Below are 17496 nucleotides of genomic sequence, written 5' to 3' on the forward strand. Positions count from 1 at the left end.
AATATTAGTGGTCTCAGTACCCCAATCAAAAAGCACAGACTGGTAGATTGAAAACAAAAGCTGGAATTGCCCAGCATGGTGGCTCACACCTTTAATCCTATGGGAGGCAGAGGCAGGCAGATCTCTGTGAGTTTGAGGCCAGCCTGGTCTACTTAGTGAGTTCCAGAGCAGCAGGCCTATGCAATAGAGTGACCCAGTCCAAAAACAAAAAAAAAACAAAAAAAAAAAAACCATCTGCTTGTTGCCTCTAAGGAATGTACTTTACCACAAAAGACAGACACCCCCTTAGGGTAAAAGGATGGAGAAGGTGTGCCAAGCAAATGAACCTAGGACACAGCAGATGTCACCGTTCCCATGGTGACAACAGACTTAAAAAAAAAGTGAGAAAACACAAGGAAAGTTGCTTCATGCTTACCAAGGGAATGGTCCATCAAGAGGACACCACAATGTTAAACATAAGTGCCCTAAACACAAGGGCATTAAATTTCATAAAAACAAGTGCCATTGGATGGAAAGACACAGATATTCATTTCAGGACAATAGTAGTGATTTCAATACCTCACTCTCATCCATTGTGAGGCCATTATGCTAAAAACTGAGAAATATCTGAATTAGTGGCATAGGTCAAACAGACTTAACGGACGTCCATAGACTATTCCATCCAAACACTGCAGAATATACTTTTTTTCTCATCAGCTCATGAAACTTTTCTAACCTAGTTTATACACTAGGCCACGAAGTACATCTTAAAAATACAGGAAAATTGAGACAATCCCTTGTGTCCTACAGGATCACAGTAGAACATACTGACACCAGCAGCAAAAGAAACTCTTTTTCTGGGGTTTGGGGGTGTGCGTGTGTGGGGTAGGACTTCTTTGGCTGATGCTTCCACATCACTATTCATCATTGAAGGAAGTCAGGCCAGGAGCTCAACAGCAAGATTCTGGAGGCAGGAGCTGATAAAGAGTCCATGGAGGGGAGCCATTTACTGGGTTCCTCTTTTGGGTCACTCAGCCTGTTTTCTTCTAGAACCCGGGACCAGCAGCCCAGGGATAGCACCATCCACAATGGGCTGGGCCCTGTCATAGCAATTGCTAATTAAGAAAATGCCCCACTGGCTTGCCTACAGATGACCTTATAGAGGCATTTTCTTCTCTTTAAAATTAAACTTCTTTATTTTACATCCCGACTGCAGTTTTCCTTCCCTCCTCTCTGCCCCCCACCTTCCCTCATGCCCCCATCCACTCCTCCTCTGTTTCTGTTCAGAAAGGGACAGGCCTCCCATGGGTATCAATAAAGCATGGTATATCAAGTTGCAGTCGGATTAAGCACCTTCCCTTGTATTGAGGCTGCGTAAAGTAACCCCGTATGAGGATTGGGTTCCCAAAAGCCAGCCAAAGCTTTAGGGACAGCCCCTGCTCCCACTGTTAGGAGTCCCACAAACAGACCAAGCTACACAGAGAAACTCTTGAACAAATGGAAACCCATTTAAATTAAACAACACACCAATGAACAATGAACAGACATTTCAAGAGATCAAGTAGGAAATAAAAAACATTCCTAGAATCAGATGAAAATGAAAACACAGCATATCACAACCAATGAGATACAGCAAAGTTGTCCTAAGAGGACATTAAGAAGCCAGAGAAATCTCAAATGACTTAATGATACGCCTTAAAGCAGTAGATAAAGAGCGCTAAGCCAAATCCCAAGTCAGCAGACAAAGAGAAATTATTAAGATCAGGCAGATGTCGTGGTGGCGGTGAGGGGGTGGGATGTTGGTTGGTGGCAGTGGTGCACACCTCTCATTCCAGCACTCGGGAGGCAGAGGTAAGTGGATCTCTCTGAGTTTGAGGGCAGCCTGGTCTACCAAGAGAGTTCCAGGACAGCCAGGGCAGTACACAGAGAAACCCTGTCTCAAAACCAAAAACAACAACAGTGACAAACCAGGCAGAAAATGAAATAGAAACAACAACAACAAAACCCAAAATGATATAAAGGATCAATAAAACAGAGCTGTTTCTTTGAAAATTTGAAACAAAATGGATAAACCCTTAGCCAAACTAACTGCTGGTTTGAAAGAAAATGGCCCCCAAAGGGAGTGGCTCTATTGGGAGGTGTGGCCTTGTTGGAGTGGGTGTGGCCTTGTTGGAGTAGGTGTGGCTTTGTTGGAGCAGGTGTGTCACTGTGGAGGTGGGCTTTAAGGGCTCATGCTCAAGCCACGCCCAGTGAGACAGACCACTTCCTGTTACCTGTGAGTCAAGATGTAAGAACACTCAGCTCCTTCTCTAGCATCATGTCTGCCTGTGTGCTGCTTGCTTCCCACTGTGATGATAATGAACTAAACCTCTGAACTGTAAGTGAGCCACCACAATTAAATGTTTTCCTTTATAGAGTTGCCATGGTCATGGTGTCTCTTCACAGCAGGAGAAACCCTAAGACACCAGCCAATAGAAATAAAGAAAGATTGAGTTTAATAAAAGTAGACATGAAAAAGAATCTCTTACCACAGATATCAATGAAATTCAGAAAATCATCAGGTTTTTACCTAAAAAGCATATATTCTGCTAAATTGGAAAATGTAAAAGAAATGGATGAATTTCTAGACGCAGATGACCTAAGAAAATTAAACTTAGATGGGACAATTTATACAAAACTATAACAAACAATGAGATTGAAGAAGTAATAAAAAATTTCCCAACTGAAAAAAGATCTCCAGAATCTCCAAAGAACTCACACCAATGCTTCTCAAACTGTTCTACAAATTATAAAAGGCAGGAACAACATTTAACTTTTTATGAAGCTAGTGTTAGCCCGATACCAAAACCAGACAAAGGCGCAACAAACATTTATCAAACCAGGCCAATCTCCCTGATGAACATAGACACAAAAGTCCTCACAAAATACTTGCCAACTGACTTGAAGAATACATCCAACAGATCACTCAGCATGATCAGGTCGATTTATTCCAGAAATGCAGGGATTATTTGCTACAAGTAAAGCAATGAATGTTGTAACGTACATAAATAGTCATGAGGACAGAATTATGTGGTCATCTCAATCGAAGCAGAAAGAGCTTTTAACAAGATCCAACATCCCTTCATGTTAAAAGTCCCAAGGAACTTACAACAGAAACATATCTCTTAGAACATATCTCAACATGAAGTGGGCTATACATGACAAGCTGTAGCTAACATTATATTAGGTGGGAGAAAACTCAAAGATATCTGTTAAAATCAGGGAGACGAGAAGAATGTCCACTCTCACCACCCTTATGCACTATAGTACTGCACATCTTAGTGGAGCAGTAGGAGAAGAGAAGCAAATGGAAGGGATACAAGCAAGAAAGGAAGCAGCCAAAGGGTCCTCACTTCCAGATGATTCTGTGTGTGAGAGACCCTACTGGCTCCACCTGAAAACTCTTAGAACTGATAAACACATTTAGCAAAGTGGTAAGATACAAACTTTAGTACAAAACCCAGTCATCTTTTTATATGTCAATGACACACTAGGGAAGAAACCAGGGAAGCATTCATATTAGTCTCAAAAATACCTTGAAATAAACCTAACCAAGGATGTGAAAGATCTCTGTGACAAAAATTAAGGCATGTACTAGAATGTAGAAAACCTCCCATATTTATGCATGAATATTGTGGAAATGGCTGTCTAACACAAAGCAATCCCTGCTGTGGGATGCCTTTCTGCATGCTGTGAATATATATTGTTCCCATTGGCTAATAAATAAGCTGCTTTGGCCTATGGCAAGGCAGCTTAGAGGCAGGTGGGAAATCCAAGGAGAGAGACAGGAAAGAGAAAGGCAGAGCCATACAGTGGATAATTAATATTAAGCCTCTGAAGATTATTTATAAGCAGCTGAGGTACCGCAGGGTTGGATGGGACTGGAGGAATGTGTGCTGAGTGAGGCCTGAGAAAACTTACATCTACAAATCCCTATCAAAACGACAGAGACTTTGTTCTTTATAGAACTAGAAAAAAGAATCTTAGAATCCATGGAAGCACAAAAGACACCAGAGAGCTAAAGCAGTCTTGAGTAGAAGGGATACTGATAGAATTATCACTCTACCTAATTTCAAGTTATTCTACCAAGCATAAAACGAGCAAGGAACTGGCAGAAAACAGACACAGAGATCAGTGGGAAGGGCTAGGAGACCCATCACAACCACAGCTGCTGAGTTTTGAAGTGCACATTGGTGAAAGAGAAGTATTCCAGCGTATGAATGTGGGAAAATTGCATGAGTGTGTAGGTCAGAGGACAACTTTCCAGAGTCAGTTCTCTGCTCTGCTACATGAGACCTGGGGCCACACTCAGGTGTCTGGGTTGGTTGTGGCAATTCCTTTTATTTGCAGAGCCATCTCGAGCTCCAGAGATACATTTTAGTCAGGATCGCTGCAGTCTCTGTCGGGATTCTCAAGGCTGTTCTGTAGCCATGCCCAATATTCCTTGGAGATCACCTTCCAACAACCGCCCCCCTCCATCCGTCCCTCTCTCCTTTCCTCCCTCTCTTTCTTCCTTTCTTTTTTGGATACAATGTTTCTCTGTGTAGCTCTGGCTATCCTGGAATTCGCTGTGTAGACCAGGCTGGCCTCAAACCCCTGCCTCTGTCTCCTGAGTGCTGGGATCAAAGGTGTGTGCCACCACCACTCAGCCTTCGATTTGTTTTGGTTTTTGTTTTCCACCTTCCACATTTTCATGCTTTGAACAGAACAAGTGGAAAAGAAGGGGAGATGATGTGGGAAATCACGGAGGGATAGTTTTTCCGTTTTTCACAGAAGCCAAGGCAGGTCCACGGTGGTGGCTGTGTGCCTCCCCCGGCACGTCTTCATCTCAGCCGGGCATGCCACAACATATTAAACTGGGTTCTCATGGGAGCCCTCAGGAAAGCAGTGCCTAGAGCCTCTGCAGACCCAAGCACCCCACCTCCCTCTCACCAAAAGCAAGGACTGAGTATGGTGTGCTCAACTTCCTGGGGCCCTTTATTCTTATTCTGAAGACTCTTTCCCCAAGAGTTCCTCGGGATCTTTACTACCCCAGGTCCACTAGATTCCACAAAAGAAGGGAGAACTCCTGGTCTGGTGGAGGGGGGGGCTTTAGTGGACTTTAAGATTATAAAGTAGGCTAAGGCTGGTGATATGCCACAGTGGTAGAGTGCTTGCCCAGTGTAGACAGGGCCCTGGAGTTGATTCCTAGCAATGGAAGAAAAAAAGAGAAAAACAAGGAAAACATCATGTAACAACAACAATAACAACATCAACCACAAAACTACCTCACATTGTTGGCTGGGAATGGTGGCACACACCTATAGTCACAACACTTAGGAAGTGGAGGCAGGAGAACTACAAGCTTGAGACAGACCTAAGCTATACAGTGAAAACCTATGTTGTGGAATATTTGTTTACTCCGTGTGGTAGTTTGAATGTAATTGGCCTCCATAATCTCATAGGGAATGGCACTATTAAGAGGTGTGGTTTTGTTGGAATGGACATGGCCTTGTTGGAGGAAGTGTGTCGCTGTGGAGGTGGGCTTTGAGGTCTTGTGTAGTTGGAAGGTTTCCCTAGTGCTACCTGGCCCTCGCTTCCTCAGCTGCTTATTGCATGGCCTATGGCAAGTTTCTTGCTAGGTAGCTCTTACAACTTAACACATTTCTATATTTACATCGTACAGAAAGACATCCCCCAGCAGTCTCTTTTGCTCAAGTTTCCTTCAGTGTGACTGTCAGTTAACTTCCTGTTGCCTGCAAGATGTAGCACTATCAGCTCCCACACCACGTCTGCCTGCATGCTGCCATGATGATAATGGATTGGACCTCTGAAACTATAATTGAGCCACACCAATTAATGTTTTCTTTATAAGAGTTGCTGTGGTCACAGTGTCTCTTCACAGCAATAAAATCCCTAACTAAGACACATTGTGAAGATGTGTCTTTGTCAAGGTACCTTCTGATTGGTTTAACATAGAGCTGAGTGACTACTAGATAGGCAGGAAGAGGTTAGGTGGGACTTCCAGGGACAGAGAGAACTCTGGGAAGAAGAAAGGCGGAGACGCAAGGACACATAGAACAAGCAAGATGTGCAGGAGGAGAGGAAACAGCCATGAGTCATGTGGCAGAACATAGATTAATATAAATGGGTTAATGTAAGTTAAACGAGCTAGTTAGAAACAAGCCTAAGCTAAGGCCGAGCTTTCATAATTAATAATAAGTGTCCATGTTGTTATTTGTGAGCTAGAGGCCCAAAGGAAAATCTAACTACAAACTTATTTCTCAAAAAAGGATCTTAGTTTGTTAGAACCTGGAAGTGGTTCAGAATCCTGAAACTATGACTTTCAGTAAGCCATTTGGGAGGCGCTGTCTTCTGTTATCTCTCTGGTGTTGCCGCATGAAGCCCCAGTGATCTCTTCTTGCCACACTTAATTGTGTAGACGACTGAGCTGGCATGGGAGACGGTAGAGCAGAGTCATGGCAGATGCAGTAAGGAGTGCCAGTGATTCCCTAGCTCAGTGAGAGCTAAGGGTCCTGATGCTGGAGGCCTGCACAGAGCTGAGCACAAGAGGGCATCACCTGATGTGACCGCCACTTGCAGCTGTCAGATGGCAAAGGACAGAAAGTTACCAAAGGCCAGACTCCCAGGGTTTCTTTTTCCACCCACGATTTCTAAATGGGTACAGAGAGAGGACTGTAGCTGGGCGACTGGTGACTGTGATCGTTGATTTTCCTTGTCAGCTTGATGTGTCTGATGACCCAGTATATCCATGAGGATGTTTCTAGAGTTTAAATGAAGACTCACCCTGAATGTGAGTGGCACCGTCCATGTTCCAGATAAGTTTAACTGAAGACCCTCTCTGAATGTATTGGTATCCTAGGATGAATACAAAGGGGAAAAAGAGGATACCAGCTGAGCTCTGGTATTTCCCTTTCTCTGCTTTGCAGTCTGTACTTTGGCCCCAACAGCTGCTGCCATGGCTTCCCCGCCATGATGGACCTTATGCTCTCTGCTTGTGAGCTAAGAGAAATCCTTTCTTCCTTAGGCTGTTTCTGTCACAATAGCAAGTAATGCAACCACTATAGAAAATCAGTCATATGATGTTGTTATTGCTTTGACTACTTGACTATGTGATTGATTCCCGGACTTCTGGACCTAGTTTGCAGAGTTTGGAACTAGTTTTGGAGCTAGTGGAAGAGTTTGGAGCTATGAACAAGAGAAGGCCTAGAATGCAGAAAGCAGAGCTTAATGGGTCATTCTGGTAGGAAACTGGAAGACCAGAACCCTGAGAGGAATTTGGATCGTCAAGGCCTGGCTCAGGAGATGTTCATGGGAATCTTAAGAATTCTATTGGGAATTGGTTAGAGGCCATTCACATTGCAGAGATGGCTGGGGTCAGAGGATCATCAAACTGGGACGTATAGCACCCAGCAGAAACAGGCTGGGAAAGTGTTGAAGCCGTCAGCTGAGATTCCAATTCATAGTTTTCCCTCCATGGATGACCTTCTGGGTTCTGGTTCCCATTGCAGGCATTTTTATATCAAGAGGTAAGCAAAAGTAAACTCTGTTGGACATGGTTCACTTTCTAGCTGTTCCCGAGGGCACAAGGATTTTTATATCCTTAGCAGTATGCTCTTCTCCATTCTCCCTGTCACAGAATTGACCAAGGTCAGGGAGCCTTGGAGAACACTTGAGATAAACGTGCTTCTCAGATCTATGGTGACAGCAAGGAGATAAAAGAGAGCCTCCTTGTTCTCTAAGTCCATTTTAACAAGCTTAGAGCACATGGTAACTTACCAGTATAATGTACTGTAAAGGCTGCTGAATGAAGCTATGACGGTAAGACTAAGTTGCTGGAGACACCCCAGTATGTTGCAAAGACTTGGATGCTCACCCAAGAAAGCTGCAGGCATGGAGTGGAGCTGGTCCAAGAGAGAAGCTATGTGTGCTTTAGGTGGCAGAACTACCCAAGGATGTTGGAGTCAGGAGGATGCCAATGAGAGCTCCAGAGGCTGACCATGGAGCCACAGGATTTGGTGTTTGCCTTGCTGGGTTTTCATCTTGGTTTGGTTTAATTTTTCCTTGCTGTGTCCTCACTCCTCCCCTTTGGGATGGGAATGCTTACTTTGTGCCATTGTATATTGGAGGTCTGTAACTCATTTTTTTCCACTACCAGGGATTGAACCTAGGACCCCATGCATGCTGGTCAAGTTCTCTATCACCTGCAGTGGTTGCAACTTAAAAAAAAATTGTCTAACAGGGGCTCACAGAGAGTGCCTCAGTATCAGAAGAAACTTTGGGCTTTAGAAAAAACGATAGCACTGTTAAGATTTGGGGGATTAGAACAAAACGGACTAAGAGAAGGGTACAGGTGATCGGAAGGATGCTCCAAGGGGCAGTCTACAAAAGTGGGAGTCGAATTCAGTGTTGTTGAGATACAAATAACAGTGAGGAGTCTTTTTTAAAGATTTATTTTTATGTATGTGAATGCATAAATATATATTTGTGTACCATATGGAAGGCCAGGTGAGGATGTCAGATCCCCTGAACCTGGAGCTATATGTATTGAAGCTGCCTGATGTGGGTGCTGGGAAATGAACCCAGCCCTCTACAAGAGCAGTAAGCACTTATCTCTCTAGGTTGTCTTTCAGTTTTTGAACCAGAGTCTCACTATGTAGCCCCAGCTGACCTGGAACTCTGTTATCTAGGCCTGCCTGACCTGGAACTCCTAGAGATACACATACCTCTGCTTCCCAAGTGCTGGGATTGAAGATGGGCACCACCATTCCCTACCAACAGCGAAGTCTTGAATTGCATGTATGAGTTATATATATATATATAATGTGCTCAAAACCTCAGCTAACAGCACAGGAAGGGACAGGAATGCTGTACGACTGAAGGTGGAGTGCAGAGTCGAGGCACAGGATGGCTGCTATTTCATCTTGCTTCAGATACATGTTGAGGATCCTTTGTATGTTAGCAGCAGCCTGGTAGCCTCTCCAAAGGATGCATGATAATCACGGAGTAAAGAAATGATCGCAAAATGTCCTTCTGAGCGAGTGATGTCATCTTAGCTACTGAGAACATAAGGCATGTGGGTTGAAAGTTCAAGGGCTGCCTGGGCTACATAATGAGGCCAAGGCTGGACTGGTCAACTTAGTGAAACACTGTTGTCAATGGCAGTGGGGCATGTGCCAGAGACACATCTCCATAGTGTTCAGCAGTCAGAGTTCTTTTCAGAGACTTCTACTCTGCTGAAGCCAGGATTCAAACCATAGTTCAGTTTATTACAAAGAGATTTTTTTGTCATATATTTAAACATACATTTAACATGAAGAGAGAGACTCTCTGTATTGCATAGTTTTATGTTAACTTGACACAAGCTAGTCATTTGAGTGGAGGGAACAATTGAGAAAATGCCTCTGTAAGACTGGCATGTAGCAAGGCTGTAGGGTATTTTCTTAGTGACTGAATGAGAGGGCATTGTAGGTGGGGCAACACCTAGCCTGGTGGTCCTGGGTGCTGTAAGAAAGCAGGTTGAGAAAGCCACAAAGAGTCATCCAGTAAACATCACCCCTCCCACCATGGCCTCTGCATCAGCTCCTGCCTCCAGGTTCCTGCCATGGCTTCCCTCAGTGGACTGTGATTCAGGATATGTAATCCAAATAATGTTTTCACTTCAAGTTGCTTTTGGTCATGGTGCAGCTAACTAAGATAACTAAGATCCCAAAGGTGGATGTGAGCTTCTCAGAAGAAGAGTCACATTTAAGGGTCTGAATAGTACTTGTACACCTGATTTTGTTGGCTCCTGGAGTTAAATTTCTAATGGTGACTGAAGAACTTCCCTCCTTTTTTGGTAAAAGAGGCTATCAAGTGGCCCCTGGGCGCATTGGGTGGGATTACAGTCTGATAAGATAAAACTCCGGCTATAAAAGTTGCAAAAAGGTGTTGCAACTTGTCTTTTATTTTTCCTAGGGGTTCCTGGAAAATTCTAGCTCTTGGGGGTGTGGTGGCACATGCCTTTAATTCCAGCACAGGGTAGGTAAAGGCAGGCTGATCTCTGAATTCAAGGCCAGCCTGGTTTACATAGTTCCAGGACAGCCAGGGCTACACAGAGAGACCTTGTCTCAAAAAACCCTAAGGAAACACCAACAAAAAGAACTTCCAGCTCTCTTTGATGGCATATTCATGTAATCCAAGCTCAGGAGAATGCTACATAGTGAGCCTGGGCTACATAGTGAGTTCAGGCTAGTGAGCCTGCTGCATGAGACCAAGAACTTGCAAGTGTTCAGTAAGGCTTAGCCAGCACTTGTTTCCTGTTTGTAAAAGGTGGTGATAAGAATTCCTCATCCCGAGCGGTGGTGGCACACGCCTGTAATCCCAGCACTTGGGAGGCAGAGCCTGGTGGATCTCTATGAGTTCAAGGCCAGCCTGGTCTACAAAGCGAGTTCCAGGAAAGGCACAAAGCTACACAGAGAAACCCTGTCTCAAAAAAACCAAAAAAAAAAAAAAAAAAAAAAAAAAAAAATTCCTCTTCCCTTACATAGCAGCAAACTAAAGGCAGAGAAGGAGGCCCAAAGCGTTTAGTTTTAAAATTGCTGGTCACCAAGAATTGCAGGTTCTCTATACGGCATACTGGGTTCTGCGCAGGCACCCAGGCTCCATCGAGACACCATGCCATCCAATACCAACAGGAGGACAATGTCCAAGGCAGGAGCTGTTGACTGAACTTGTGATATTGGGTTTGTGGTGGTCTAGCATAGACTTCAGAAGGCTTGGGAGTCTCAGATATACATCACTAAGGAGTGAGTCTAGAGCAGGCACCTTAAAGGTGGCTCAGCCAGTAAGTACTGACATAGGTGTTCAATCCCCACTACCCAGGTTGTCAGATAATGGACTCCTGCAAGTTGTCCTCTGACCTACACAAGCATGCACTCATGCACACAAACACAGTTTTAATAAAATGCAATTAAAAGATTTAAAAAAAAAAAGGAGGTCGTTATAACCACTCGACTGAGGACTCGCCCACAACACAGCATTTGCTGGGGGGAAAACAAGGTCAGGTTTTAAACAGATCTCTCTCTCTCTTTTTGCACTGTTTTTCTGAGTGCATGTAAAGACAGAAAAGTTCTTGGAGTTCACCAAAGGTGTAAACACTTGACCCCAGCTTCCTAGACAGTGGCTTTCCCGACCTTCCGGACAGAAAAAGGCTAGAGTCAAGGCGGGCGAGTTGCACACTAAGTCGCGGGCATTGTGGGGCTTGTAGTCCAGATTGCGGCAGGGCTAGAGGCCGCCGACGCCTCAGGACTACATTTCCCAGCAATGTACGCGCTCAGGAAAAAGGGGGGGACCAGGTTGCGCCAGCCAGCCGATTTCCGGAGGAGCTGGGGGCGGGGCGGCCGCAGAGGCTGGAGCGAGGTGGCGGGATGCAGCGCCCCGGGCCCTTCAGCACCCTCTACGGGCGGGTCCTGGCCCCACTGCCCGGGCGGGCCGGGGGCGCGGCCTCGGGCGGGGGCGGGAACAGCTGGGGCCTCTCGGGTTCCCACGTGCAACTGCCAGGGCGTGCACAGTCGGAGACCCGCGGCGACAAGGGAGGCTCGAGCGCGGGCGGCCCAGCCCCCTCCACGATGTCCAAGGCCGAGGAGGCTAAGAAACTGGCGAGCCACACGGCGGTGGAGAACCACGTGAAGGTGGGCAGCTTGTGGCGGCGTGATGGCTTCGTGCTGCGCGGCCAGGGTGCGCCTGACGCCTGAAAGGGCGAGGGCTGCGAGAGAGGGGAGAGGGTGAGCCTTGTGCCCGAGTTCACGCTGCTCGTCCGAACCCCCGAAAGACCTTTTAGACGTCGAATCGGTGGGTGTCAGCTCTCCCCCAAATAGAGCCTTTTCCCCAAAGACTCCCTGTCCGGCCGGAACTGAGTGCACAGTGGAGCCTGGCATTACCCTGATGAGAGTTTGACAGGCTGTTACTGCCTGCCTCCTAATCAGCCCATTGAAAATGGTGAGCCCTGAGGCTGCTTCGAGTTCTTCACTTCCCACTTACCGGGAAGCCCCTGGAGAACTGGTTTGCAAGGAGTTTTGACAGTTCACTCCAAACAAGCTTTCAGCTCCTCCTGTTTGGGAGCTTGAGTGCAGTCTTTACCAAGAAGAAGTCTTGCTGTTTACAGGGCCGGGTGGACACGACATCGGGAGGTGCTGCTTCTTAGGTGGGGTCCAGGTGTGGTTGTGTCCCCACTTGCTTGTTAAACGGCAGGTGTGGTGCTATGAGTGGACGCTTAGCATAGGTGGGTTTGCCGTCCCGTAGCAGGTTATCTTAGTTGTATCATTTCTGCTGCCTTGTGGTGGAGTTTCCTGGTCCTGTTTTCTACTTCTTAGGTAGGGTTATCAGAACACATTTCTCCATAATAGGAAGTTCTTTCTTTCTTTCTTTTTTCCTTCCTTCCTTCCTTCCTTCCTTCCTTCCTTCCTTTCTTCCTTTCTTCTCGTTTGTTAGTGCTGCATAAAGTTCCTTAGAAAAGACGATGTTCTTAGAGCTTTTTCTGTCTTCTTGCCAAGAGCGAGGGCGGTATGAGAGGGTGGGACCGGGTCTGATAACCTCTGGCTCCTCCTGTTCTATAGAAGGACAACCATACCACTCTTGTTTCAGGCAAGCCTCCTATGCTCTTCTGATCTGGTGTAGCTTTTTGCTCCTCTAGTTAGCATAGGATTTTATACTCAAAATAAGAGGGTGTAGGGTTTGAGTATGAATGTAAAATATGTAATTTGGCTCTGTGTTTGAAATTCAGTGCCACAGCGGTACCTGGGACAGTAAAGTGAAATTTCAAAATACCCCCATGAAGTGACTTAATAGGTTGGTAAATGAAATCTATACCTTAGGAGAGCCCATTATCTAAGTTATTTTGTTAATGTTTAGTGGTACATATCTCCTCGACCTTTGCTTTATGGTTATATATTTGATTAAAATAAAATCTGCAAGCCTTCATCTCATGGTAGAGCCCCCAAACACTGGATTCTAGCTGTTTTCAAAGAAGTAAGCAGGAAATCCTTGGGAGATCTCTATTGGGTTTTGGGACTTTCTGTTAGAATAGGGTTGTTTGTCCTGTAGGGTTTGATTCGAAGGACTTCACTACTTCCAGTTTTTCCTTGGCTTGTGCTACCAGCACCTTCAGGCTGGTTTTGAAATCCTCCCCTCCTTCTGGCCAGGAACTTGATATGTGGGCCACGCCGGCCTTGAGTGCTGGGATTCGAGGTGTGTACTATCACACAGCTAGATCCTCCTGATTCCCTCCCAGGTGCTGGCATTGTAGGTATGTGGCACCGCACTCTGCTTCCTCTGCTTGACTCCCAGACACTTTAGGTGACCTATGTTCTAGTCCTCTGCGCGTTTCTCTTGCCTAACTCCCTAGGAGCTCTGGGAGGAGTGTTATCGTTATCTACACATTCAGCGAGACCTGCTTAGGCAGTGTTCAGTGGGTTGTGTGGAGTGTGGGCGCTGATATGGTGGTTGTGGATTACGGTGGCCCTTTTCCTAGGCTCTCCCTTAGTTTTGGTTTCCAGTCCCCCCAATCTCCAGAACTGTTTCTACTTCAGCGTAAATGGAGAACTCCGCTGTTGAGTCTCTGTCAGCAGGTCCAGACTGCCCTGATTCTAAAAGTGTAGTTACCTCAGATGGGTCGCTGCTCATGTGTGTGCTGTCCTCGTGGTCTGTTGCTTCTCTGTGAGGCTCAGGCTTTATTTTGAGGTTGGCTTAGCCTGAGGAAACTAGTGGGTAGATGGTAGTATTAATATTATTATTAGTAGTAATATTAGTTTTTTGTTTGTTTTTGAGACGGTCTTACTAGGTAGGTAGCCCTGGTTGCCCTGGAATTCACTATGTAAACCAGGCTGGCCTCAAACTCACAGAGATGTGCCTGCCTCTGCCTCTCAAGTGCTGAGGTTAAAGGTGTGTGCCACCACACCCAGCGATTTCTGTGTTTTTAGTCTGGTAGAAACCTGTTTTGCTAACACACTGTTCCAGACTCATCAAATACACCAGAGCCAGTCTCCTGGATTCTTGAGATCACCCCACTGGACATGATGACATGCTGTTTAGCATTGCCCATGAGAAGGGCTGTCAGCTGTTGGGCCAGTTTGCAGGCAGCCTTTGGCCACTTCTAGTTGGTTTTGGCTAGGACACTGACTCCTGGGTCTGTCATTTTATTTCAAGGTGGCAGGCTCTGCAGTTTATCTTCTAGAATAGAGCCTGTCTGATGTACGAGGTCCGTCTGTGTGCTGCTGCTTGACTGCTGGGAACGACATGAGCTAAGCTAATGAGGAATCTGATAATCACATTCTCAGCATCAGGCCAAACGTGAAGGTCAGGTTAAGTTTATCTAGGCTCTAAGAAATAGAGATGGTCACCATCGTTTGAATACTTTACATCTCGAGATATTTGGCTGTTGTAAATGTTTTGTGTCTTAGGTTCCTTGAGTCTCTTGTGTTTTCGGTTTTGTGAGAGCAGCTGATCACGTCATTAGGTGCATTGCTCTTGTGAAGGCATCCTGGCAGGTGGAATCTGCAAGATTGGCTCTGGTGGGCTAAGCCTTTTGGTGTATTTGAGTTTGGAACTATATGTTAATCTGGGCTTCTACTCGATTAGAAACAGAAATTGCTGGGCGTTGGTGGCGCACGCCTTTAATCCCAGCACTTGAGAGGCAGAGGCAGGCGGATCTCTGTGAGTTCGAGAGCAGCCCAAGCTACCCAGTGAGACTGCCTCAATAAACTAGCACACACCCCACAAAAGTCTAGTCCCCCTCACCTCTAGTGTTCACCCCTCCTCCTCAGCTGCCTGTCGCAGGCTGTTTCCACCCAGGAAGAGGAATCCTGCAGTGTGTCCTATAGCTAGATCCTCCACTCTTCTCCCTATGCTGGTGCAAGGAAGGATGACGGCCTGCTGCCTGTTAGTGTTGAGGAGCCTCCCTCCAGAGGAATCCAACCTCAGGAAGATCCTGACTGCACAGCCCCAGGGGTCATGATAAAGTAGTGAAGGCCAGCTGTTGAGAGGTTTCCCCACAATGGCACTGTCACAAGCATGTGCATGTGAGACAACTCAGCTACAGGGTGAGTGGGCGAGGACACAAACCAGTTCCTGACAGAGACCGGATTGGCCAAGGATGACTGTTGCAACTTCCTGGGTTTAAGCGCCTGTGTCTTCCTAAAGCTTCAGTGAGGATTTCCTTGCAACAGTAGAATTTCCCTGCCCCTTATTAAAAACCCCACAGCTTGTACAGTGTTACCACTGGAAGTGCTTTTACCTTTGACTTGTAATCTGACAACACCCCCCCTCTCCCTGTGCACCCCAAAAGAAAAAACCCACAGAAGGTGATGGATAGTCTTATGTAGGTAGGTGAGGCCCAGCTAGAAACATTTTTAAATGTGTTAAGTGTGTGATTGCCATTAGGATTTGATTTGTCTTTTTCTAAATTCTTTGTATTTGTTGGTCATTTTGTGTCTTTCAGTTTTAGATATAGTCTAATTTTGAGAAGGCCCAAATGAGGCGTGGGACTCTGAGGTTGTGGGGATCTGGGGATTGGGGCTGTGGGGCTCTGGGCTGTGGGGTGGGCCTACCCCTGCACATTACTGTGGCTTTTGTACTGTGGCGATGAAATGGACGTTTTAGCTGCAGCCCTTAGTTCCTCCTACGAGGAAGTTTCACAGTGGCCTTTCCCTTGCCAAGTAAGTTGCTAATAGTTGTCCGACTCTGAGAAACTTGAGGTGTGGTGTTCTTTCAGCAGTTGAACTGCTTGAATTGTTTAAAGTGTGTGTGGTTGATGGGGTTAAAAGATGATTTTCTTTGTTAGGTAACATGATAAGGATGTTAACTATTCTTACGTCAGTATTTTATTCAACTCATTAAATTAGTGGGACATGAATAAAATGAACTGAATTTTTAAAGACCAGAATTTATTGTATAATAAATGTAGGATAATAACCAGTTGCATCTTATGGAACACAGTGAGTTGAATTTTATGGATAAGGTTTCTGACAGTTTTCTACAGATTGAAGTCAGCATCTATGGAGCTGTCAAGTTGCACACACTTTTGTAGGGTCAAATAGTACAGGCAGGTGCCAGAATTTTATTGAAGGAATCTAGTAGTAACCTTTGACTCACTTCGGAGTCTTCAGCTTTTTCTTGTAATGTTGCATGGATCTGTGGAGTGGGTTAGTGGGTTTCTAGGTCACAGTGGTCATTGTGAAACTGGGCTTTATGTTAAGATATACAAGTCCTCTTGGTAATGCTTTTTTTTTTTTTTTTAAAGTGAAACAGGGTTTCTCTGTATAACAGCCCTGGCTGTCCTGAAACTTGCTTTGTAGACCAGGCTGCCCCCAAACTCACAGAGATCCGCCTGCCTTTGCCTCTTGAGTGCTGGGATTAAAGGTGTGCTCCACCACTGCCTGGCAGTATTGCTTCTTGGTGGAAGGCAAATGTAGGCCTTCTAGGCCAGTGGGTCTTAACCTTCCTAATGCTACAACCCTTTAATACAGTTCCTCATGTTGTGGTGACCCCAACCATAAAATTATTTTCATTGCTACTTTCATAACTAATTTTGTTACTGTTTTGGATTGTAATGTGAATATCTGATATGCAGGCTATCTGATATGTGACCCCTGTGAAAGGGTCTTTTTACCCCCTTTAGCCCCCAAAAGGGTCTCGATCCATGGGTTGAGAACCACTGTTGTAGGCCGTGTTCAGTGTTAACTGCTGCTCTGGTTGGTGGTTTTGCTATAGCCTGAAGGAAGGTGTTCCCAGGAAGTTGCTTAGGAACCAAGCTCCTTATTTGTTTTGATAGTGTCCCTGTTTATTTTTTCTTTGTGGGCCTACCAATCTGATCATAGGTATCTTCTCTTTCTTAGGATGGCAGGCTTAGTATTGTGGCACATGTTTCCTGTCTTTGATATTTGGGAGGCAGAGCAGGTACTAAAGAGACTACTTCTTGCCAGGGGCCCACAAGGTGACTAAACGCAGGATAAAAGCCTGTCATCTTCTGCCTCCATCTGTATCTGTACCCTTTACTTGGAGTTAAACACTTGCTTAATTATGCACACAGGCATGTTAATCATTCAAGGAGTGTTGGTCTAAAAACCAGTGCTATGCCTCATCCTGCTTCAGGGTTGAAGGTAAAGGAGCAACTTGGTGCCATCAGCTCTTAAACTGTGTGCTCTTCCAGACCCTCAAAAGCACCGGGAAGTCTCCAGTCATTTTTCTAGACCTGTGTTTCAGGAGTGATAGAAGCTCGGCAGGCACTGATGAAGTCACCCCCAAGCAGGAGCCACCATTTCATGGTTGTTTCCTTCAGCAGTGAGGATGTCTTTGAAGCACCTTGTGGAATCTTAACCGAGACAGTGATCAAACAGAGCAGAGTTTGAGCAGCATTGCTTAATAATGTGTCCCTCTTGTCCTCTCCCTCCCCTGCTTTAAATCAAAGCTCAAGTCAGTGCCCTGAAGATGGCTGAAATGTTT

General features: G+C 45.6%; 1 protein-coding gene across 1 annotated transcript in view; it reads left to right on the forward strand.

The window, feature by feature from the left end:
* The first annotated feature begins 11395 nt into the window (after positions 1-11395).
* Positions 11396-17496, forward strand: part of Rpia (ribose 5-phosphate isomerase A) — a 30585-nt gene continuing 24484 nt past the window's right edge. The window contains exon 1 of the mRNA XM_036180274.1: positions 11396-11690. Coding sequence (XP_036036167.1) covers positions 11427-11690 — 264 coding nt within the window. The 5' untranslated portion in view covers positions 11396-11426. The remainder of the gene's footprint in view (positions 11691-17496) is intronic.

This window comes from Onychomys torridus, chromosome 3, assembly GCF_903995425.1.
Source record: "Onychomys torridus chromosome 3, mOncTor1.1, whole genome shotgun sequence".
Lineage (NCBI taxonomy): Eukaryota > Metazoa > Chordata > Mammalia > Rodentia > Cricetidae > Onychomys > Onychomys torridus.